The sequence below is a fragment of the Falco peregrinus genome, chromosome W (assembly GCF_023634155.1).
Source record: "Falco peregrinus isolate bFalPer1 chromosome W, bFalPer1.pri, whole genome shotgun sequence".
Classification (NCBI taxonomy): Eukaryota; Metazoa; Chordata; class Aves; order Falconiformes; family Falconidae; genus Falco; species Falco peregrinus.
This window is the reverse complement of record NC_073743.1, coordinates 7490931-7517014: the sequence shown is the minus strand read 5'-3', so window position 1 is coordinate 7517014 and position 26084 is coordinate 7490931. Positions and strand designations below refer to the sequence as shown.

Below are 26084 nucleotides of genomic sequence, written 5' to 3'. Positions count from 1 at the left end.
TATTCCCATAGTTTCATCAAAGATATATACAATGCATAACATCTGTCTCTGGGAAAAGTAATGTTTCAAACAGGCAAACTTTTATCTTAAAACAGAAGTGGAGAGGCTACAGTAGGTTTAACCACCTAAGTATGAACTTTAGGTCGCAATTTCTAAACACTCACCTACTGTAAATAAACATTAAAAATACTCTTAGCAATAGGATTTTATTTATATGTGCACATATGTTCACTTTATTCCATATTAATGTTTGACAACTATTTGGGAATTCAAAGGTGCAGCAGCCCTCAGTAATTATATTATTTTTAAAAAGAAAAGGAAGCATATCTACTGAGAAAATAAATTCTCAAATATCAATTTCCAATTTAAAATTTAATTTCAATAGGAAAATATTAAAAATGTGCACATCTAAATTTTTCCATATTCTGTATCTACATATGTACTAATGTACTACACATATTCACAAAATTTAAGTGGCAATATTTCTGTCCACTATTTTCCCACATGTAAATGACATCATATCTTTAAAAATGTCAATAATAATATCATTTAAAATAATATTACATTTATTCCATCATCAACTTTCTGTGGTTTTATTCTTACTTCATCCTTTTTATGTCCACTGAGCATTAACAGGACAGATTCTCCTTGCACTTCCACAGATGTTATGCCAACTGAATGTTGCTGATATCACATCAGGGACACATCTGGTTTACAGCAGCATAAGTGACAAGAGAATCAGGCCAAACATCCCCAGGTAAATTAAAAACTGGTTACATCTGCTCATCTGGACCTGATGAAGATATACACACCACTGTCTACAATCCACTGAATGAAAAACATGTAGCTCACCCCAGAGTTTTCAACCAGTAGCACACTGAACCAAGCTGCCTCCATCCCTTTAATGAATTAGCTGAGAAAATACCCTAAAAATATGGAGAAAACTTAAACATTGTGTACATTACATACAGTATAATACATGATGGTTTAGCATTTGACCTAAACCATTTTCCTGACTAGTCAGAGGACACCTGATAAATTACTGGTAAAGAAAAAACCCCAGTATTTTAGAAATAAAGCTTGTATTTCTGATATAAATGAGAACCGATGTGTTATATGGTATGTACACGCATAAAAACAAACATATTTTCTAGTTTTGAATAGCAGTCTCTAGAGTGGAGAAAATTGTGTTGTACAAATTTAATAAGCAGCTAGATTTCATGTTTAACATTCAGATTAATTTGGGGAGCAAACAAAGGTCAGTGCATCTTTTGACTTTGAAGTCTGACACTCATTCATACTTTTAAAAAAATCCTTCAACGTTACAAGCAATTGATGGCAAGAATGTACTTTGATGCAAGACACATGACACTTGGCTTACCTTCAAAGAGTTGGGGTTTTTTAAATAAATCTATTATATAAATAAATGCATGTTTGTCAAAAGTCTTTTAAAATTACATCAAAACAACTTTAAAACCTGCTCACTGAGGATAATTGAATTCAGTTTCCTGTTTTTAAATATTTAGTTAACAGTTCAGAATATTGCCTGGTGTAGTTTCAATAAAGATGTGTTATGAAGACCCATAAAAGAGTAAATGTCTCCATTTCAATTTATGACAACAAAATTTTTAGAAACAGCTTTCTTGTCTGGACAAGTTCAGTGTATGAGTAATTCCTTGCAATAGCTCTATGCTCTTAATGCAATCTGTAATAAACAATAATCCCCATAAAACATTATTCACAAAACCTGACATTCATGTGACATTCTGAAAAAATCTCCTGCAGAACAGGTTAGCAGTTAATTGAACATAGCCAGTTGATATATCAACTGGCTATTTCTTGTTATCTGTGCATGTCAAATTTTACATTTAAAATTCTCAGGATTTTTTTTTTTAATTTTTTTTTTTCCCCTGGGGGACTCACCTGCCATCATTGGTTGGCTTCAAAGTACAGTTAATTGGAAGATAGTAACTCACTGTAATTAGATGGAATTCATATGAAAAAGTAAACACTACATTGGACAATTTTGTAGAACACCAGAGTAAGCTCCATAAAGAAATACCAATAAAACTCCAAAAAGAACAACTTTATACAAGCAGTTATAGTAACTTTGTTTCAATTAAAGATGCAACTCTCTCTCATTCCTGGCAAGAATAAATTGGTAACAGCACTGCTGCTCCACAGTGGAAAGTATCCTGAGAAATCAAGAACGGCAGAATACAGGGCTGTCATCACTAAGTTCTTGCACAAAACACAGCAATATCTTAAATAAATAAAACAGCAGATAACCTATATTGTATTTATCACAAAAAGGGGATGTGACTTGGGACACTACTGATTCTTCCATCACTGATAATTAGAAAAGGATTGCATTTAGTTACTGTTAACATCTTTCAAGTTGTCTATGGCCAATAATGTACAAGGAGGTAATTTGTAATTCAAGTTTGTCATTTTTTTCAGCTAGCTACAAGCTGACTTCTAAATTTTACATTGAAATATGACTCAAATTTTAAACAAGCCCTCTCAGAGGAGCATTTTCTAATTTTGTGCAACTTTGATGCAGAGCCCAACATAGTCTTATGAAGAGAGACAGTGCATCTTTAAGCTGATTGGCACAGAAATCTCATTTCTTTAGCTGCATTCTATTAGCTTGGCCAAGTTATCTCGTAACTCTGTTAGTTCAAATATTTTTCCATCAAGAATTTCTAAAAGTGTCTTCAAGTTATTGTGAAAAGCTTCTTGCTCATTCTGACTTTTCTCCAGACGTTGCTCTAGATCAGACAGCTGGCCTTCCAGGTCTTTGTTTCGAATTTCTACTTCCTTCAAAGAAAATACATAACATGTTAATGCATTGTCTGCAAACGGAAAGCAGTTTAACATCTTGCTGGTATTCATGTGCTATTTTTGTCAACTGGTTTTTGAAACAATTTGTGATTGTGACACTTTACAGCTTCCACTAAGCCAAAACCAGAACCCAAATTGTTATTAGGATTACATATGTACTACCATTTCCTCCATTTTTCATTCCATTTTAATTCATCTGAAGGACAGAAACTTTTGGACAGGGATAAAATTTAGTCAGTGAACAATGGATGTGATATTCAGGTAAGTTATCACTTCTATCACTCAGAAATATGCCACCTACTGAAAACAGTTTCTCAAAGGTTTACTTATGTTCAAGTATTCCCTTATTTAGACTACACAAACTGCTCAAGTACACAATCCCCATTAAATGGTCTTATATAGAAGCTCATCCAGAATACTGCTTTATGGATGGAGGAGCACTACCTTACTCCTGTCCCACATTATAGGCCTTTTCACCCTGAAAATTAAGACAGAAACATAAACTAGCAAGACTGATGTCAAGGTGAAATCAATTGTAACAAATTTAAACAAGCAAGTGCAAGCTGAATGTCTCGTCTCATTGCACTGTGCCTCGGAGCTCCCACTTGCAAACTCTGCAGTAGTACAGCTGTAGGAGCAGGGAAAGTGCATGAGCTACCAGTGCTGTACAGACAAGTTGTTCCCATACAGTGGGTGCAAAGAGGAAGCAGCAGTAGCATGTTGCACATAGCTAAGGGGATCTGACCCTGAGCAAGCTCAGCTCTCATTCATGAGGAAGAGAAGTCCCCTCACACCAGCCAGTGAGAGGGGAGTGCTACCTGATGAGGCCCCTCAGCTCTGGCTTGTGCATGATGGGAGGGAGGTCATGGCTGCTCTGCTTTGTGCAAACCAGATGCCCTCTCTTTTATCAAATTACTAATGTAGCAGTTGTGAGTCTAGAGTAGCATACTGTTATTTGTCTCATTCATTGCATGTCTCATAAATTCATGCTTAATTTCATAATTTCAGTTATGAAAAACACTATCAAAGGTAGTACAGGGACAGTGTATTTAGTATACCATACACCCAGTACAGCCATTCTCTGGAAAAGTGCATAGTGAATTCCTATTTACATACGTTAACATTTTTTAAACACTGCTTACCTTTATAAGTGGCTTTGTGTCACAAAACTTTAATGGGCCTGCTCCGAGTTTTTACAACAACTAGTTTCACACAGCCATAGGGTGGGTGGTTTGTCATTCCTCCCAGCATGAGTTTTCTTTCTGCCCTTCCACTCTCCCACTGTTTTTGTTATGATTCTTCTGTTTCCTTCAAAGCTAATGAATACATTCATGTTTACATTGGAGAGAGCCCAGATAACTTTAACAACCTGAGCCATACAGAATATGTATTTGGGTAGTCAAGAGTAACAGGTATAAAATGGCAGCTTTGTGTCAAAGTCCATGGCCTTTACATCTGTGAGGGGTGTGATGGCAGCAATTATCAGCTTCTGCACTCCTGACCAGAGGAGGGATGGGGTGATGTGGCCAGAGTTGTGTCAGCTCTCAGACTCTGTGGGATGGGGGGGAAAGCTCTGGGACCCCCAGTGGCAGTGCAGGTGGAGAAGGCAGAGCTTCAGGGACCCGCTTTACTCATAGCTGTAGTTGCTTGTGCAGCTGAACATCCAAGCTGAACTGGAATACCTCCCTTCTTGTTTGTAAATGAGCAAGTTAAAAATTACAGAGATTTGACCACTGGTCTTAAACAGCACAGCTGAGAGCAAGAATTGCCCCTTGCTGCCAGGACCAAGAGAAAAATTAGTTTAATCTGTTTAACACTTGAATAATATAGTTGCCAAAGCATTAAAGGAAGCTAACCAAAAAGACTATTTATAGAAACAATATAAATAAAAATACATACATGCTTATGTAAGGATTAACTATCCCACTGTTGCTATAAACAAACAAGCTAACTGATTATAACCCAGCCCATACACTCTGTAGACTCTCCTTCACTGACTCTACTCCTGCCCTCCAAACAGTACTAACAAGTACTACCCAGTGTAATGACTGCATGGGTTCAAGACCCTCTGAGGCCGAGTGATTGCAGTACAGGAAGAAAAGGGAAATTCAGGGTCATCTCAGCTCTGCAGGAATGACACAGTCCTTTAGCTCACACAAAACTGATTGCTGTTTTTCCACATTTGTTCACGCTTCCTGCTTCTCCTGTCACTGCTCCTCTTCTGCTCACCAAATGCGTGTGCTCTAGGAAGTCTCCTTGCAACTGCTCTTACCCCAGAGATAATTACTTTTTGTAAGTAGGCAAGCCAGTGTTGAAAGGGATCACTTTGGAACAAACCCATGGCTATATATATGGTTTTATTTCATGACATCTGGGCCTGAAGAGCAGTCCATTGGCCTGTAGCTAGCATTGAACATCATCTTTCAGGCCCTTCTCAGACACTCTTAAACTGAGGAATTGTTCTGCTGTGAGCTGTTAGGTGAGAGCACCCAGGTAAAACCAAAAGCTTTATGTTAGATATAGGAGCTTCTAACCATACTCAGAATAAGGTATTTCCCTTTAACTTTCCATTGCTAGTCCTTGCCCTGTATCTCTTCAAACCAGAAGTTACATTCTTTTGTTTAAACTTCCAGCTTGTGTACTTTATTTATATTCCATTACTGATATCTCTTTCCTAATCCACATACATTTAGCTTCCCCAAACACTTCCTCAGATATATTATCTCATACTTTGTTCTATTTTATTTTCCCTAATCTGTGCTTAAAGTATTTAATGAGTTATGGGAAGTAGATCTAACTGAAATATGCCATGAGCTGTTGCTTTTAATTTCTGGAAAACACTTCTTCCCAAATTTTACATTTGATCCTTACACATATTTACCCTAAATTACTATTACTGATTTTTGCAATAGTATTGCATTACAAGTTCATGTTCAGCTCATGCAGTTTCCTATTACAAGTCAGTGTACCTCAAAACTGTTGCTTCTTGATGGGAAGAAAAGTAGAGGTGTCCATGTGATATAATCTATTCCCATAATTGTGTAATTTTATTTTTTGCAATTAATCTCATCTAACAATAATCTAATTCTTCTGACACGTTCAGGCCCTTTACAAGGTTTATTTTACACTGTTTTTTCAAGCTTTTCTAACAGCAGAGACAATAATTTTTCATACATTGTTTTGTTTTAGAAAAGAAATAAATTGTTAACAAGTTATATTTGTTGTTTGCACTGTAATAATCTTTTGTGGAATTCATTGCAAGGATACAAATGAAATATTCAAACCATACACAACAGCTATATTTAGGAATCAGCCACAGTAATAAAGATATCCTGACTTACTGTGAGAGTCACACTGATCATGACTCATTGATAGGCCTTCTCTACATTGCTAATGAATATTAAGTAACAAAGGCCCTGATACTTACCCTTCACACTGATCTTCACTGGAATTTGCCAATGATGGATTTCTAATTCATTCCCTGATATGAGTGTGGCAGAAATGTAATACATTTTGAAATAAAAATTTCTTTTCATAGAGTTTTCCATAGAAGCTATATTCCAAAATAATTTAGAGTTACATAATCCATTTGCAAACACAAGAGGGAAAAAATAAAGTAGAAGAAAAAAGAGCGAGAAGAACAGGACCCTGGAGACAATCACCCTGAAAACAGATGATGAGTCAACTAAGTGAACAGATGTGAGATGGTTAGTCTGGAGCTACAGAAGAAAACACCATTTTACCAGTTTCACAGATGTATGGTGAAGTGGCTCAGGGAAAGCCAGTATTATCAAAGCAGGAAGATTATAGCAAAGCAAAGATTCAAGATCTTTTAGACGGGCTGCATCAGGTCAGTAATAAGCTTTAAGCTGAAGAAAGGCAACTTTTAACTTGGATCCTAAGACAGCTTTACATTTATTTGAACAGAATCATATAGAAACATTTTTAGAAACTGATTGCCTACAACGTGATGTGGAAATATATACATACTATATCCATTTGATTACTAAAGATATAAATATACCAAACGGAAGGTACTGACTTTATATATAAAGTATAATTTTTAATAAAACCTTAGCATTTTCTAATTCTAAAACACCTTTCATCTCTTACTAGTCTCTCATAATTCTAAGGATAGCTAGTTCTCGGCTCATTATTACTTTTCATGTGATCTTACACTGAAATTATTGCATATGCTACTGCTAGAACAATTTACAACTTTCATTATAATCTTCCTTTTGAGTCTTTCAGATAAGTTCCTTTTCAGCTGAAAACTCCCATACTTAGTCTAAAGCCAGCAAAAATTTTTGGAATAGTGGAATAAGCAAGCTCAGGTGTATTCAAAACAATTTTTAAAGAAATACCATAATAACATACTTTTTCCAAATTGACTTAAGAATGTTGAAAAAATAATAAACTCATTTTGTTATCATGTGGTTTATTCTGCAGTTAAAATGAGATTCAAGGAAGTTCCAATTCATGTAATGCATTTCAAAGAATATCTGTTTAATGATTTTTAAGCTGTGGATAGTCTGACAGGGCTTGTTTTCAGCATGATTTAGGTCAAGCCGCAGAACAGCGAGGGTCACCTTCCAGCACTTTGGATTTGGAGCTATTTAATGTCTGAGTTTCCAGTCCTATCAAAACTCTGAAGTCTGAATTCAGAGTTTAAACCCAACTAAGCTTTGGGTCAGCCTTATTCAGAAGACAGGTTTCACAAGGGAGGTGTGTCTGTGCTGGCTGGTCAGCTCAGATGTAGCGAGTGAGGGTATACTGAGGGCATACTGCTTCCGGTAGGCTGAGGTATGTGGCTTTACACATAGTAAGGAAACAACTCAGTAAAAACAATAAAACCACAGTAATTCTAATTCCAAGAAAATGTCAGTGTGTTTTTGAAGTCCGTACTCCACAAGAACTCTTTAACCTTTACTTTCTCAAAGCACATTTAAAAGCTGAATACAAACTCATCCCAACATGATATGCAACCTGACAGTTCAGTGGCGCACAAGACCTATGGGAAGAGACTGCAGTGAAAATGAGACCAGAATTGCCTAGAACATGTATCGATGAAGCACATCTGCTAGTCCAAGCATATTCTGTGGACTTGTAAATGAAATTTGGGTCTGTTTCCTCAGGAAAAAAATAACAACTTATAGCAGGTGGAAATTTTGGTACAAATTCCCCAAGGAGCATCCTGACCCACCATTTCACAACACAATGCAACTTATATATTTATCTGGCACCTTCAGTGAATATAGCATAAGTTGCTGATGTGAATTGCTCACTTGATCATTTTTCCCTTCTGTCTAAATTAAGAAGATGCACCATAGCTCACCTGTAACTTCTGGGTCAGAGAATCTCTCTGTGCCTGAAGCTCTCTGGCACTGTTGATTTCTTGTCTCAATCTTTCTATTTCCTAAGGGAGAAGAAACAACCTCTCTAGCAACATGTTTCCTGGCTTGGCCTCAGTGCAGGAAAGCTGGCTGCTGCTTCTTCTCCTGAGCAAGCCATTGTAATGATATCAAAACTGGCAGTTAGCTACTGCCCATCATAGCACATGAAGTTTAAGCCCCACTTCCAATATTCCTGAACCACAGTGCCAAAACAGCAATTCTATTGTGAATAAACAACAGAGATAAGCATTTTCTTTGCTATAAAAGTCCAAGTCTTTCTCTCCCACACAAAAGATCTGAAGTAATGTTTTCCTAGAAAATTAAGTCCTTGTAATTAGAGAAACAATTTTATACTTTAAATTCTATTATAATTTATCCTCCATTTTTTCAAGAGAAAAATCCAGTTTTCACCTGTGGGCTTCTTATTATGTCACTAGCAGCAGGGCTGAGCATCAAAATATTGCCTGCTTTGACCACTGATTTCTGTAAAAAGAGAGTCTAAAAGAAATGATATCTTTAATTTAGCAAGAGGAAAGTAATAAGGTATAAAAATAACATAGATAAAATAACGAATGGAAGATAAACCTTTTTTTTAGCTTACTTTCAGGAGACAAGAATGGAAACAGTTAACAAAACTAAAAGGTATCAAACTTAAAACTATTAAATACTTTTCCCAGAAGGGCATAGTCACCTCCCAGAACTCCTTTCAGAAAGATCTCTTCACATCCAACAGCTCAGTATAATTCAAAAGTGCATGGGAACCAAAATGGGAAACATTACCATACCAACCTGAGGCTAACCTCTTAAGTATGAGGGAGTTTGGAAAAGTCTTTGCTCCATTTTGGAAGGATATTCTGTAACTACTGTGTCTGTCATGCATCCTCCTCAGAAACACCTAACAACAGCCCCATTGGAGGCAAGACCCTGCAAGATACACTGCCCCTCCAAACATGCACCAGTGCCCACTGTGTCTGTCACAGAGGGCTCAAGTAATCTGGTCTTATACAGGGCAAACAATTCTTCATACATGGCTTCTTCCACCTCCTTTTTCCCATCCATAAAGGGATGATTCTTGATCATTCTGTGGCACAAATCTGCTTTCCTCTAGGACCCATGCCAGTGCAGTTACGCCAATTCCTTGTATTTTCCTGCTGCTGGTCCAGCCCAAGGCAAATGGCACAAAAAATATCATCAAGTTACAGGCTGGGGGGATGGCATGTGTTTAAAGAAAGGGTTGATCTTAGGGTTCATAAAAGTCAGCTATATTAACATAGCCTGGAAAACAGATTGGCCTGAAAAAGACATTGATCTATTACTTGCTCCAAACCCTACTCTCCAGAAAAAGAAAAGCGTGTTTACAACTGCTTCCCTTCTTAGTGAATTTGGATTGCATCAGTGTGATAACTGCTCTGTAGAAACTACATATGCCTCAATGCAGACTTTTGCAGAGAGCTGCTTGGTAAAAGCAAACAGGAAAAAATGATACTTTTGTTGTTGTCCAGATACCCAGCTCTATATTAGACTGATGTAATTATATACATGAAAAAATATTAATCATTTCAAAGAAGCTGAATATGGATTTTACTTCATAACATCTATAGAAAATAATAAGTATTTACCAGCCATCACAAGTTTAATATTGAAAGCCTTTAGAAATGTCGCAACAGAAAAGCCAAGAATAAATGTTAACAAATACCTCTTCTTTTTTCTTCAACGTAGACTCTAACTCCTGTATTGTCTGGTTTAATTCTGTTTTATGTGTGTGGACTGCATTGGCTTGACTGCTCACACACTCTAGTTCAGTCACCTGTTGAAATAAGTAGAAGCAACACATACAGAAATAATTGCAACATATTCAAAGTACTATTACTTTGCATAAATAACTGCATTTAAAATATACCCTTAGTTCTGGGTGACTTATGTTGATTAAAATGGTGAAGGTGTTCTTATGAAGTTAGCATAAAATTCCTTTAAAAGTTTTTTTGCATAAAACAACTATTATTTGCTATGACTTCTAATGTTTACTGTAATATCTTGGAAACAATAAATTTAGTATGTTGCAGGCTGAAAAACATTAATTAAAAGTTATACTTACTAATTATTTAAAAAAATATGAAAGAAGCTGAATTATCATTTCAGACATAGTAATGTCTAGCTGATTAAACACAGATCTGTCTACCTCTCCATCTGACACTTTCTATGTTGCACTTAAAATCTTAATCAACTAAGCCACAATGTTCACCTACTTCCTAGCAAGCCAATTAACATTTCACAGCCTCAATTTCTAACTCAGCATCAGCAGTGTAATAGCAGACACTCAGCCACCAATGTACAGCTGTCAACTTCTTACTTCCTCTACTTTCAGATCTCGTTTCTCAGTCACAAAGCCAACAGCTAATGGCACAATTTCGATTTGTACAGTTCCTCTTTATTAGCAGGTAGCAAATGCATGCCTGTGTGGATGTTTTGCACTAAAATCTTTATTAAAAAACTGTTAAAATAGTAAAAATGCAATAATTCATTTTTTTCCAAAAGATATGTGCCTGTTAATCTTAGTATATAGTCTTCAACAGAGCTGCATCATCTACCTACAGTAACTAACAAATCTGTCCCCAAAACTCCTTTGAACAAAGTATATTTCTGTGCTACCCAATTCTGCAACTAAAACCTTACAGTGTCCAGGTAAACCTTTCTCAGAGAAGTAGCCCCTAGACAGAGGGCATGTATTCTCCAGGACATTTTTATTTCTTAGGTAAAAGAACATCTTAAGGAATCAAGGTTGGTGCCCTCCAGAACCAATGTAGTCTAGCTAGTGAAGCCACTGTGATGCCAGTAATTTCAGACTCTGAACTCTGAAGGTAGATTACTGAGTGCAGGGTGAAGTCAAAGGAAAGCCAAGATGAAATACAAGAAAATTAAACCAAAATCCCTATCAGCTTCTCCTTTCTGAGTCATAGAGCATGAACTACCCCTCTGTAACAGCTATGACAAGTCTAGTTTCTTTGAATGGAAAACATTAGACATTTTTGCACATCAGACTTATAAATGGAGAGAAACCGAGATTACAGAAAATTCTTGGGAGAGGTAAGGGGAATGAGGGATGAGATAGCTTGGTAACATAACACCCCATGCTTCACCCCCAGGAATTATCTTATTGCCTGGAATTGTCTCAAAAGAAATATTGGTGCTCATGGCAAAAAAGTAATAGCAGTTTGCTAAGTTTTATATGCCACTGAGCATTATGACTGGTCTTGGATAATTTTCTCAATTTGCTTCAGTTACACAAAAATAGGTATATTTGGATGATTTGTGACTGCTACCAATTGTGACTATTACAGTATTTGCCACTATAATTACACAAAAAACAAACAAGCAGAATTGCAACACACTGACTGGGATAAACCTATATCTAAATAGTGTCTGATCTAACATCTGATCTAACATCTGAATACAGCAAGAATCACAGAGGCACAGACTAACTTAGGCTGGAAGGAGCCCCTGGTGGTCATCTGGTAGAGGCCCCCTGCTCAAAATAGACCCAATTTTTAAGTCACATTTGGTTGCTCAGGGTCTTGTCCAGTCAAGAACCCTTCACCATTTAGCAGAGCTGCCACAGTTTTACATACATTCCTGTATTTCTGCTACTGCAGCTTTATGCAGAGCTCTAATTCATTCCTAACCTTTTCTGGAACTGTCAAATTTACCTAACTTGTCCATCTTCACCCCTTCTGAAGTTCAACTTGTTAAACATTTCCATGCTTTTCTGCTGAACTGAGTCTTGAATTGGAGGTGGAAGCCTCTGTGAACCCAGGGCTAGGGTTTTTATGGGAACCCAGGGTCAGACCCTCTCCTACCTATTGGTAAAGACGAACATTCCATGGTAACCTCTAATAAGGTCAATCTCTCTTTTAAAGCTATTGCATTTGGCAATACCCGCTGGCTCTTACCAAGTACTGGCACAGTGAATACTCATGAAAAGTGGAAGAGCTCAACAGGAGAGACAGAATAATACCCAGTCCCTGAACCACCTCTGTCCTAGTACCTAGTGCTCTAGAAGCAGGTACAGATGTGTCCCATCCTGTGACTAAGGAAGGGCTTGGGCCCCACTGCTCTCCACATGGTTTCCTCTGGGCTGGTAAACATGCTGAGGATGCACATGTTGGTGTGAGCCTGGAGACCAAAGAGGCTGGTGGATTGAACTGGGGTGGATGAAATGTTATGGCTCTTGGCTGCATGTACTGTTGCTGACTGAAAACACCTCCCACTACAGACCTGCCACCTGTGTAGCTCACATGAACACTCCTCAGAGCGCTCCAGTCCATACTAACTCAAAACACCTATTGAAATTGCTTAAGCAAACACAGCTAATTTTGCTTGAGCACAGTAGAGAGTGCTCTCACAAACCTTCCTGCCAACAGAGGCAACCACTGTCAGAAGGGCAATTAATTACCCACACTAAAGAGGCTGTGATGTCTTACTGTGGTCCAGCTTTTCCCTGGGCAAATGTCCATCTCTTACTGCTTATGCAAGAAACTAATGCATTGTTCAACTATTTTGTTCACTGATCATTGAAAAGTCAGCAACTTGGGGAAAAATGAACAAATTAAATTTAAAAAGTGGGTTTACTTTAATCACAGTCATATTGAAATGCCCATTCCTACAGAGATCTGAAAAGATGTCAAATATCTTCATGATGTTATCTTCTTGAATGTACCTATAAAAAAAGAAAATAGTATTGTGACCCTTTCAAAAAATCTGTAGAATAATATGGGCTGGAAAATGATGCAATATAAAGAATATGCAATTTAATGCATAAACAACAAAAGATAAAGCTCTAGGCAAAAATCTGGATAACATTTACTTGCTCTATTTCCTCATTACAAATTAAATTTATTTTTCTCATGACCAGTGGTCCAAAAGTCATTAAAAATATCTGTTAATGCATTGTGCACAGAAGGGGGCATAAAAGGAAGCTAAAATGCTTTAGTCCCTCCCACATTCAGGGACATCTCCTCATTCAGTGTTTCATGTTTAAGAGCAAGGCTCAAGCAATCATTCAAGCCTTTGCACAACATCACTAAGCAATGTACCTGTGATTAAGCCTTTTTTCCAGTACAGAATTCAGACTGAAAAAAGTCTTTGAACAATAACTGATTAAACAAGGTTCTTCTATTGTGCTATCGTAAGACTGCACTAACTTGCATATCTGAAAAAAGTCTATACTGTGGCTTTGTATTTGAGAATAAAAAAGAAAAAAAAAATTGTTCTTAGCCTCTGCTTCTTTATTTTGCATTTATCATCCAGGTAAGGATTGCACATAGGGGAAAAAAATCCAAAAGGGCTTTTTACTGACTATTTAATGACCTAACTGTTCTAGTATATAGCCATTATTATACTTAACTACATACTCCAATGGAAAATACAACAGCTGAAATAAGACAGCAAGGCAACTTGTTCTGGCAGAGACTAGAACTTCTCAACAGAGGCTATTTGAGAGTTTTCTGGAAATTTTGATCTAGGGTCAACAGCCTATAAATAGAGGAGAATGCTGGCAGAAGTTTTCATTGTTGCAGACAGCTAGCACACACTGGGCTGCTGGGAAGACTGAAGGAGCGAGGCTCTGGGCAAACGAGGAGTTACAGACTTGATGTGAGCTTGACAGAGACTCCGCAAAGCTTCAGAAGACTGAAAAACCTCTCAAAGAAAACAAACCCAATCAAAGCACAAAGAAACCAAGAGAGGAGATTGCACCAAATCTCAGTATAGACAACTGCTTCATGAGTGAAGACTTCAGTTAGACAGAGGCAAAGTGGTGGGAATGAGAGAAATATTTTAAGTGGTAAACCTCCCCAAGCAATTATTGACAGAATGAATCTGAGCTGTTTGCTGCAGGTCGATTCATTTTTTCAAACCACTTTCTTGAGATAAATTTGTACACTTTTGATCTCAAACAACAATATTTTTTATTCAGTGTCTTAAATTCAGTGCCAGCAGATCATAAAATTCCTTCTAAACTTCATACAGAAATTACTTCAACTGCTACAGAAATGCAAAGACAGATTAGAACATATTTTCAGTGTAGCTGTAGCCTATTTTATAGATATACCTGACACTATTAAATTGTTTCCTAAAGATATTTTCATCCCTTATAATTATTCTGGAATGCAATATCCAAGGTCTACTAACCCAGGCTACAGTGCAGAACAGGCAGAGTGCTCACATGCAAGACTAAATTTAAGTATTAATTATGTATTTTTAGCTGGTTGAGTTATATCCCTAAATGGATCATAGCTGTGATAATATTATTTCATCAATAATTCAAGATGAACCTCCTACAAAGAAGAGAGCCCTTTGCTTTCCACAATGTTGCATGGCTCAGCAAAACTGGGAATAACTACATAAATTTTCACATAATTTATGCAGAAGAAGCTTCTCAGTTCTTTGTGGTGGATAGTAAGATGCAAGACAGCATGCAAACAAGATGATCATAAAAATAATTCTAGCATAGCTTTCAAGAATAAAAACTCTGGAAAGATTTTTGGTGCTAAGAAATGTGAAAATGGAAAATGCAGAAAACAAGGAAAATTGATTTTCAAGGTTGCTGCTGAAAGAACAAAAAGCCCACCATAATATTATTCATATACTATGACATACATCACTTCTGACAGCACATTAATTATTGTAATTTTCAAAGATTTACCCATAGATAAAATGATAACCTGGGGGCAGGAGGAGTTTTGTACATTACAAACAATATAGTACTTTTTCCAACTGAGAAAACAATTCAAGATTTTGCTAAAAAGGACACAATTTTCTCTGTGGACATTGATGCTTCAAGCCATGGAAATATCAAAATGTTTTCCACAGTTATTCATTCCTACAGAGATGAAAGAGCAATAATACATCATCTGCTTGATTTTTGTGAAGAAAGTAATGAAACTGAAGTAGGAATGTTTGAGAATATAACAAATGTACTGAAATTGATGCTTTAAGCTTCAGCCATGCATTATTATTTACAACTGATAATGCTAATACAAACTTCAGGCAACATCCCTTTCTCTGCAATCTAATTAGCAAATATTTTTTCCAGCTATCTGGCCAGCTCATGAAATACATACAATAGCAAACAGGGTACAGATATTTCATCCTTTAATATTAAGAATTTAACTCTGGTAATTTCCACATTATCCAATGGAGTTTTGGAATTATAGGATATATTTTATTCTACAAAGCTTTGACTACATAAAAATGTTGCTGCATGTTTGTGTATGTTTTTTATAACTTGCAGATAAACAGATCTTAATGCATTTCTTAGTTTTTTTAGAAAGATTATGAGTATGGGGATGAGGGACCCTTCAGTGAAAACACTTTTTTCCTTTCCCAGAGTGACAGTAGTTTGGTTGGTTGGTTTTATTTCTTTTACAAATTATAATCTTGTATATGACACTTTTGTATCACCCCACATTCAGTGAAAATGAATTCCCAGGAAAAAAAAACCCAATTAAATAGTCTTGGGTCCCTAAATGCAAATCTGCTCTAAAACCAAATCAAGGCAAACAGAAAAAGACAAAAAGGACTTGCCTTCAGTTCACCATCCATAAAAAAAGCTGAATTCACATTTTGATTTCAGAAAAAAAACACCCCATAACCTGATTCACCTGCTCTGTCTGAAAAGGGGCTGTCTTTTTAGTAAACTGCAAGTATTAACTAACGGTTGAATCTTGATAAAGGCTAGATGTGGATTATTCATATTAGGAATCATGCATAGAAAGGAAGCTGAGAGTATATGCTGGATTTCAAAAATCCTGTCCTAAGAAATGCTGATACTCTAATGTCAAGACTGACAACATATACCGTTTCAAAATTAATATGGAACTTATGATAGCTGAAATGGATATCAGAGGAGCAAAAATGTACATCTGAGAGAAAAACACATATCCCCTGAAATAAAATGCTCATATTTTTTTCTTTGGTATCCCCTAATTCCATGCAAAGAAGGTGGTCAGCCTCTGCAATGGTTTCTCTTCTCAAGGATTTTTAAAATATTTTTTTGTTTTCTTTTTATTAGAAACTAGTTCCACTGTAACGATAACAGACCTCATGCAGATAATTACAGCCTGCTCTAAAACATAAAGTTTTTTAAGGCAAGAATGTAGTTTCAAAAATAAAAAATAAAGTCACTGTATTTCCACATCTTCAGAAAACTCGACCATCACAGTTAGAACAATTAGCCTTTCCAGATCTTACTGTGTTGTAGAAAACCCTAATACTCCCCAGAACCTCTCTCAAACATTTAGTCACTATTTAACATTATGACCTCATTTGGTCAAGAACTGCCCCTTTTTTTGCCTTTTTGGGAGTTTCTAGTGCAACAAGAATTTGCTTGCAATTCCACATAAAAGGACTGCATATGTAAAAATATGGACTTAGTTTTCCATTTTTTGTGTGCTCAGGATTGGTCCATCTGTACACACGTTTGTTTAAATTAAATGCATAGAAAAATAAAAGCAAAATGGTAATCCCACTGTTTCGATTAAATTGCCAAGCTAACCATATTTACCCTGCAAAATGCTCATCTATTTTCTTTATTAAACAAATAGTACCAAGCTACTATCTAGCCACGTGCTAATTACGATATCTTAAAAGGAAGTTATACTTGGATACCTTTTTTCTTTAATCAATCAAACCAAATTTAAATATAAATTTGGATTGTTTGGTAGAGGTAGGAAGGACACAGTCTTAAAGGGAAGATGACGAGAGATAGGTATCACATAAAAAAGGTGCATTGCCAAAAAAATTTTTGGATCAAAACTCCATTCATAAATTTTTTGTTACCACACTTTGTCACCTTATTTCATATTTCCACTTTTAGAAAATATCCTTCATTGGTCATATAAAACCAAAGAGTTATTCACATTAGTCCCATAGTGATGCTAATAAGTTGTTCAATAAGCACTGACTTCTCAGCAAGTAAGAGCCCACAATATGGGCTCTGATTCAGCAAGCAACTGCATGTTCAAAATTGAGTTTTAGTTATTCAGTTATTAATACAGCTGGTGGAAATGTGGAAGTGACTGCTAAAGGGTCTGCAAAGATTTTCTATAGAAATTTTTTGGATAATCTGAGCAGATGGCCGTTATGGCATCCCATTCTTGTGGACATTAATAACTGCTTGTATAGATTCTTGTTTTCTTTAAGTAGCACACAAACAGCCCAGTAAAATGACCATGGATTTATTTCTGTATGTTCACACATTTTTTTAATATCCACTTTAAAATTTATTTTAACAGGAGTGAAATTTGGGTCCATTATTTGTCAGGTGGTTTTGATGACTATATAAGATATCCTCATACTTATTTAATTCATTAAATGAAAGAATCAAAATATAATAAACTATTCTTACTTACTTCCTAGGAAATCATGGCAAAATAACAAGAGTTTACCTTTCTGCTCTTTCAGGAATACCCGAGAGCTTGATCACTTGCCTTCATCTCTTGTTATCTCAGGTTTCTTTTCCTGCAGATGAATGATTTTCTAGGAGTGCAGCTCTTTTATTATGCACTGGTGTTATTACTCTGTATTATTGCCCAGTGTCATAGGATGATTTATTTTAGCAGTTAGCATGCAAGAAAAAATGTATAATTTTCATTTTTTACATGACAAAGATGAAACTTTGTGTTACTTTCCATAATTCATATCACCATACAATCCTTTCCTTTCTATGATATCAGGATTAATGCTAGTACCAATGTTATTCTATTTGTCTGAAGTAGCTCAGTTCAGGGTTTTTTTTTCTGTTACCAAGCTGTTCTAAATTCATGAACCCCCTTTGACTTTGTAAAGCTATGCAAGGTGTGTTGGAGCACTCCCCAACCTCATTTAAGGGAAATCCTTGTTAAACTACTTCTGAGCAGATTAGAGAAGGTTGAGAGCTCTAAGTTAAGCTCTTGACTGGGCATCACATCTTCCCATAATTATTATTTTTTTGTATTTTAGAGCAAAAAAACCATACACTCAGTAAACTTTTAAAAAATATGTCTGACAAAATATCAAAGTACAGTATTTCTGACTTAAGCTCACAATATATCAGAAGAGAGCACAAAACTGTATTTTGTTGAGAACATTGCACTCAGCCACACTGAATGTGTACTCCCTTTCTTCTCAGCTCTAGGCATTATTAACACAGAGAACAAATGGAAGAAGGAAGATAAAGGCCTCAGAAAAAGCAAATAAATGTAGATCAATATGAAAAACTGAACTGATAGATGAGGACATCTTATACCTAATCAGAAATGACAAATAATAAATGAAATTAATTTTTAAAAATGTAATCAAAATCAGAGAGGGGCATTTTAGATTTGTTTCTGTATTTTTAAAAGTGTAAACAATGTGATACACAGAAAAACTTTCAGTCAGATTCGAAAACAAGTATAGAATAAAAAATTTTTGGTTTAAAATAATTTAAAACAAATTAAAATGCAAAGTTTACAAGAAATACTGCACAAGCTGAAAGACAGTTTATAATGGTGAATGAGGAAAATGGAAAATAGAACGTTGAGATATAATGTAAAATCAACAGACATTTATAAATAAAACACAACAAATTTCAAACTGTGGAAAAAGGTGCCATAAGGATTCAACTAATACGATGGCATTAGCAATAAAAAATATTTTTTAATATTAAGAGGAAACTTTATGTAAATAAGGTATTTATATGAAGAGAAAACTAAAGATGGAAATAATAATGCGAAGTTTGCTAATCAATATGCATTACTTCCCATACACCACGCTTGACAGAGGATATGAGTCTGCTGTAGTGGCTGTCCTGGTTTCAGCTGGGATAGAGTTAATTTTCTTCTTAGTAGTTAGTACAGTGCTGTGTTTTGGCTATGATGTGAGAACAATGTTGATAACACGCTGATGTTTTTAGTTGTTGCTGGGTAATGTTTATTCTAAGTCAAGGACTTTTCAGTTCCTTGGGCCCTGCCAGCCAGAGGGCTGGAGCGGCACAGGAAACTGGGAGGGGACACAGCCAGGACAGGTGACCCAAACTAGCCAAAGAGGTATTCCATACCATATGACGTCATGCTGAGTATATAAACTGGGGGAAGAAGAAGGAAGGGGGGGACATCTGGCAATATGGCTTTTGTCTTCCCGAGTAACCATTATGCGTGATGGAGCCCTGCTTCCCTGGGGATGGCTGAACACCTGCCTGCCCATGGGAAGTAGTGAATGAATTCCTTGTTTTGTTTGCTTGCGTGCACAGATTTTGCTTTACCCTTTTCCCCCACCTTTCCATTTTACTATTATTATTACTGTTAGTATTATTGTTATTATTATTGTTGTTCTTACCTCTTTATTCTGTTTAAATTATTAAATTGTTCTTATCTCAACCCTTGACTTTTACATTCCTTTTCCGATTCTCTTCCCCACCCCTCTGAGTGAGGAGGAGTGAGCAACTGGCTGCGTGGTGCTTGGTTGCCGGCCAGGCTTAAACCACGACACTTGCAGACAGGTGACTCAGGCACCAAAAATTGTATGTAAGCCTGAAGCACATAATGAGTGAATATCACAATTACATTATATATAAACCACTTAATATATAATTAAATTGAACTAAATATAGCGGCTAGTGTTGGCAGTACCATTCTTCATTTTGGAGGCTAGTCTGTTTTATAAAAGACTATGATCTTGTAAGTGAGTGTATCCCTCCAATGCATACATATCTACATACATTCTTCTCCAGTGAGCAAGATTCTGTGACAGCCAACTTTTCCGTATAAACCAACCACATTAAAATTGAGCATGCAAATTAATTTCCAAACTTGTTTCTCCTTGAAATCAATTTTTCTAGGAGCATTTCTATTCAACTTTTCTTAACAAAGGTTTTCTTGGATCAAAAAACTTTTTTTTTTTCTGAACTGGCAACAGATATGGGTTGCTGCATGGCAAATTCCAATTAGATATTAGGAAAAATAATTTTATAAGAAGGGTAGTGAAACATTGGAACAGGTTGCCTGGAGAGACTGTGGGATCTCCATTTTTCAAGACTTGACTCACAGCCCTGAGTAACCTGACCCAATCCTGGAGTTGGACATAACTTCAAAGCTGGCTGGCCCTGGTTTCAGTGGGGAATTGGACCAGATAACCTACAAAATTCCCCTCCATGCTAAATTATTTTGTGATTCTGTGAACTAAGGATGGGGTTCCTTTCATCTGACTAAAAGTATGTTTATATGACTATCTAGATGATTATCCTATAGGGAAAGACAAGCACTTACAGGAGCAAATTCAACTCAACACCTTATTTTTCTTAGACTGGGATGCTTATTCTTCATGCTTTTGTCTCTCCATGAATTGCAAGAAAAAAAGATGACCATCTTAGACTTGATGTATAACTTCTACATAATTTCAGGTGAGACAGATTCCAAATTGAGGAACATTTTTTTTGAACCAATTGCATCAATTGCAGCTACGTGTTTATACTGAGCTTAACAGATAAAGCTAACAGAAAGATAACATGATATGGTCACTTAACACTGCTTGCTACCACATATACCATAACCAACAGTCTCCAGATCCGCCATTTCGACAGCACATTTTCTATCTGTAACAGAGAAGTATCTGATTTCCAGCTTCTTTTTGAATGGGGCACTATTTCAATTTGAAAGATTAGTCTTCAGCATGCAGATTAGAATAGCTCTTGTATTACACAGTATGGATAACAGGTTCAGATTGATTTATTTTTTTTACATAATCTACATACTTTTGCCTAGAGTTAGTCAAGTCTATATTTTTCTAAAAGCAGTTCCAACAGAGGGCAGTACTCTTGATAAACTATCCTGTTGTAATTTACAGGCATGCCCAGAGAGTCATAGACACAGAGTGTTCCTATATTCTGTGTGAGATATCAACAAGTTCTGAGGTCACAGATTACAGAAACATTTAATAAAGGCATGTCAAAGGTGATCAAAAGAGCATTGTGTAGATGATCCCATGTGATAAGATTTTGCGTTCTCTCAAAAATACAAAATAATTGTAGGAAATTTGCTGGGCAAAGGTTATTAAAAATAATCAGCTGTTAATGAATGTAGCTACAGACTTGGTTACTGCTTCCATTAACTGTAGTATCAGGTACAAGCAAAGTGACATGCTAAAAATTCCTGTATTCGTTAATTGTATTTTCCAATAACAGATTTTAAATAAGATTTTACTAAGAGTGAGGGTAACATCAAGAAAAAGGGAACTTCTACCACAGTGCCTTGCTTGTCTTGTCTGATTGGGTCTCCCCACAGCAAGGCAGGCAAATAATTCAACTGCTGTATTATCTCAGTTTTGCAACAAAAGCTGTTAATACAATTCAGTATGTTAAGACATTTCAGTATGAAGAATGCTACCTCATTATGTCTATGTTTTAGCAATGAGTTCTTCACTGTAAAACCTGAATCTGGTGATCAAATCCACCTGAACTTTTGCACTGTAATAATTATAATATATATGGTTATAATTTAACTAATTTTATCAACAATTACTATTATCATCTATTCACAAACCAGGTTATAAGCACAGGTTAGAACTTCTACCCTTCCAGAGGAGAAGCTAAAATGAAATGACAAAGTGAAAATCTCTCTCTATACAAACACACATGACAAACTTGTTCCTGACTGGAAAATTTCTGAAGCAAAGTAATTTTGTCAGCAACTGCCAATTTCTTGAAATGAAAGCACTTTGCAAAAAGCACCAGTTTTAATTACACTTTGTGTATTTTGTCCAGCCAACTATGGCACATGCAGTTACAGTCTAAGAGAAATTGTCATTCTTCCCTATCAAATCATTTGTCTGGGACTTGAAGATCCTCATCTGCAAGTCAGTCTAGGTATAGGACAGCCCCAACAACCTGCCATTTCCCCAGGTTTCTCAAGCTCAAGGGAATTCTTGCTATTCTTGCAGACCTCCAGGTTAGATGCAGACTTCTGAATTTCTTCTCAGATCAATATGATTCCTGTTCCTGAGATTACTAGCCTCCAGTTGGACAGATCCAGCACAGGTCTGAAAAAACCCTTCAAAATTTGCAGGATTTGGCTAATTGTAATTGCCATATGTTATTTCATTTAAAAGAGTACAGCATATAAAACCAAATTGTCTGACATGTTTGCTTCTTGAACTTTCCCTTCTGTCAGCATATTCATGAAACTAGTCTTCATGTAAACAAGCATATGGGGGTTTTGTTTGTTTTTATATTCTTAACTAAGTTCATCTCCTTGAAATTTTTCTAAGTTAACTGATATTAACAAAATTCATACAACTCCATCAAAGTCATCTTCCCTTCATACATATGCTAATCTTGCCTTCACTTTATACAAAAATATGTCCTAAACTATGATGACAAATTCATATGAATAAAGATTAATAAATTATACAATAGAGACTTACATGTGAAAAGAGAAGAGAAATAAAAATATTATATATTTATTTTCATAATGCAGCCTTCAGCCTTGCATACACTTTATTCCTCTCTCAAACACTTGTATTTCTGTCCCCATTGTGCTCTAATTTCTGGTTTGCCAAATGACCTCTGCAAACAAAATTTACAATGAAGGAAATGGGACCCTGCCCCTCCTATATGAAAGCAGAGGCAGATCTCTAATTGTGTATAATGAGCTTGATTCTACATGCAGTTTTCTTTAGGTGCAAGGATGAAAGGAAGCTGTTGGTCTTTGTTATATGTGGAAACTACAACAGGGTTCCTTTAACTTACAGATCTGATGTCAAGTTTCTATGGGCTCAAATGCTAGAGGGACTAAAGTGTAATGTTATGGAGAATGTCCTGAAACTGATATAATGCAGCTGGTAGCAAATGAAGAGTGAAAGCTGGCAGACATATCCTAAGTATCACAGGTTAGATAACTCTTCCTGCAACAAAATCCTCTGCAGAAAAGGAAACTGATAAAAAAGAGAATTTCCCAACTGAGAAACACCCTGTGTGCTTTAAAGTCATCATTAATTTCTGCTTCAAACGTTAACCTAAAGGCCCAACAATAAGCTTATTTTACTTCATAATGAACAAATACAATCACCAGTACTTCCACCTCAAGGATCCTGGCCGTTTGCCTTGACTTACCCGCTTATGAAGACGTTCTGCTTCCTCCTGATATGCAGCAAGCTGTTGCTTCCATTGTTTTACATTGGCAGTGGACTCCAGCAGGGCTGCAGTGAGCTTAGCATTATTACCCTTGAGTGTGGCCAGTTCTGCTTCCCAATGCTTGCTGATTGTCGAACTGCACAAACAGAATAAGAATGGTCAGAGCCCTCAAATCTTTTTATTTTTTTCTTAAAATGTCCTTTTTTTTTTTTTTCCAAAATATCCAGGAAAAATATAATTATGCAAAAATCCTACGACTGAATGTCCAAAAAAGAAACCAAATGGTCAAATCATCAAAAATTTAAATTCAAAAAATTGCAGTTATTTCAATGTGCATTATTAACAAGTGAGATAACTTAATGAGTAGAATAGATCAAAGTTTTGAGAGAGCAGTGTAATACTTGTTAAAAATAGGTTTTCACCCCATGCTATATACTATAAGGCTATGCATAAGTCTCATTTCAGACCTCATTCTAAATTAGGATCAGGGGTTGGGGTGGTTGTTGGGGTTGTATGTTCCCAGTCACATCACTTGATAAGGGAGATGACACCTTTATATAAACAGTTCTAGTGCATTGAGGGTAAAACATTCAGATCTTTCCTCTCCTTCATAAGTAATATATCTATTTCTATACCTAAATCTGAAGCCAAACAGTAGTTGGTACATCTTGTATTTTGGATTTTTTTATATTTCTTCAGTCACTGTCTTGTCTCTGATTAACACAATATGGAGAAGACTGTAAATAAATTATTATAAGAGAAATGTCTCCTGTTAGCCAGTTATGGAAAGTAGTTTGCTCAGTCATTGAGGTTGTTTTATGTGATTTTGTAAAAAGAAAAATGTATTAAGAAGCTGGACTTTTTTGTACTTTAAGGAATAGATCCTATCTGTCATGTCATGCCAATTAATATAGGCTACATTATGGTAGTTACGCTATTTTCTCCTAAATATGAAAAGACACTACTGGCACCTTATGGAGTACACAAACCTGTTTAACAGCAACAGGCTGGTTGCTGTTCCTTACTTAACTTATGGGAGTGTCATGGTTTAACCCTGGCTGGCATCCAAGTACCACGCAGCCACTTGCTCACCTACCCCACAGTGGGATGAGGGAGATGATCAGAAGAGTAAAAGTGAGAAGACTCGAGGGTTGAGATAAAGACAGTTTAATAGGTAAAGCAAAAACTGTGCACGCAAGCAAAGCAAAGCAAGAAATTCATTCACTGTTTCCCATGGGCAGGCAGGTGTTCAGCCATCCCCAGGAAAGCAGGGCTCCATCATGCGTAATGGTTACTCAGGAAGACAAATGCCATACAGCCAGATGTCGTGTCCCCCCCTTCCTTCTTCTTCCCACAGTTTATATATACTCAGCATGACATCATATGGTATGGAATACCTCTTTGGCTAGTTCGGGTCACCTGTCCTGGCTGTGTCCCCTTCCAGTTTCCCGTGCCCCTCCAGTCATCTGCTGGCAGGGCCCAGGAAACTGAAAAGTCCTTGATTTAGTATAAACATTACCCAGCAACAACTAAAAACATCAGTGTCCTATCAACATTGTTCTCACATCAGAGCCAAAACACAGCACTGCACCAGCTACTAAGAAGAAAATTAACTCTATCCCAGCTGAAACCAGGACAGGGAGTTAACAAGTTGAGAAATGACCCTGAAGCAGGAGCAGAGATTTTTTTAGCATGCCTTCTAATCTATGTAATTAACTAGTCATCTTCAACTGGCTCATTTGTTTTCAGGCTATGCTATGATAAAATGCCTTGTTTAAGCTGAAGGAATTTGTTGTTCTAGGCTGTAACATTAGTTGCAGCATGCCTACTTGTGCACAGAGACATGATGCAGAGATGTATATGGTACTAATGCTAATCTGGGTCTGCGTGCGCAAGTAATACAGTCATGACTGCTCAACATTGTTCTGGAAGAATGTGGCTATATTGCTTTCAGGACCTGAGGTAATGTGTCTGTGTGGAACTTCACTGCTGGATGTCTTTGCATGGACATCACAGCACTCAGAACTAGGTCCAGCTCTCTACTGATTTCATTGCCCAGTGTATCATTATCTGCAGTTGAGTGCTGCAGTGAGATATTTACCTTTCATCTACTAAAAAAATCACAGATTAGAATAACATGTATTTAGCCTTGCAGGAGGAAATCAAAGGCTTATATTTGAGCAAAAAGAATAGGCAGAGCCAGTGGTGTGCCATTTTGCCGCACTTGGAGAGAAAATAATGTAGCCATTTTGATTGATATTTTTGTTAGAGGTATTTACTGTAGCTGCTCTTAATATTGCTGAATAACACGGAGCCCTATTAAGCTTAAGTGATGGGTTGACCTTGGCTGGACACCAGGTGCCCACCAAGCCACTCTATCACTCCCCCTCCTCAGCTGGACGGGGGGAGAAAAATACAACAAAAGGCTCACGGTTCAAGATAAGGACAGGGAGATCCCTAACCAAATACCATTATGGGCAAAAAAGACTCTACTCGGGGAAATTAATTTAATTTATTGCCAATCAAATCAGAGAAGAATAATGAGAAATGAGAGCAAATCTTAAAACACATTACCCTCACCCCTCCCTTCTTCCCAGGCTCAAATGCACTCCTGAATTATCTACCTTCTCTCTCCCAAGCAACACAGGGGGATGGGGAATGGGGGTTGCGGTCAGTTCATCACACGTTGTCTCTGCTGCTTTTTC

General features: G+C 36.6%; 1 protein-coding gene across 3 annotated transcripts in view; it reads right to left on the bottom strand.

The window, feature by feature from the left end:
* Positions 1 to 548: 548 nt before the first annotated feature.
* Positions 549 to 26084, bottom strand: part of LOC101920632 (homer scaffold protein 1) — a 122025-nt gene continuing 96489 nt past the window's right edge. For 2 of the 3 annotated variants that reach the window (XM_055792959.1, XM_055792957.1), the window contains exons 6-9: positions 23359 to 23515; positions 9934 to 10044; positions 8180 to 8260; positions 549 to 2820 (exon numbers count right to left, since the gene is read on the bottom strand). In XM_055792959.1, coding sequence (XP_055648934.1) covers positions 2632 to 2820; positions 8180 to 8260; positions 9934 to 10044; positions 23359 to 23515 — 538 coding nt within the window. In that variant the 3' untranslated portion in view covers positions 549 to 2631. The remainder of the gene's footprint in view (positions 2821 to 8179; positions 8261 to 9933; positions 10045 to 23358; positions 23516 to 26084) is intronic. The other variant, XM_055792958.1, reaches the window with a different exon arrangement.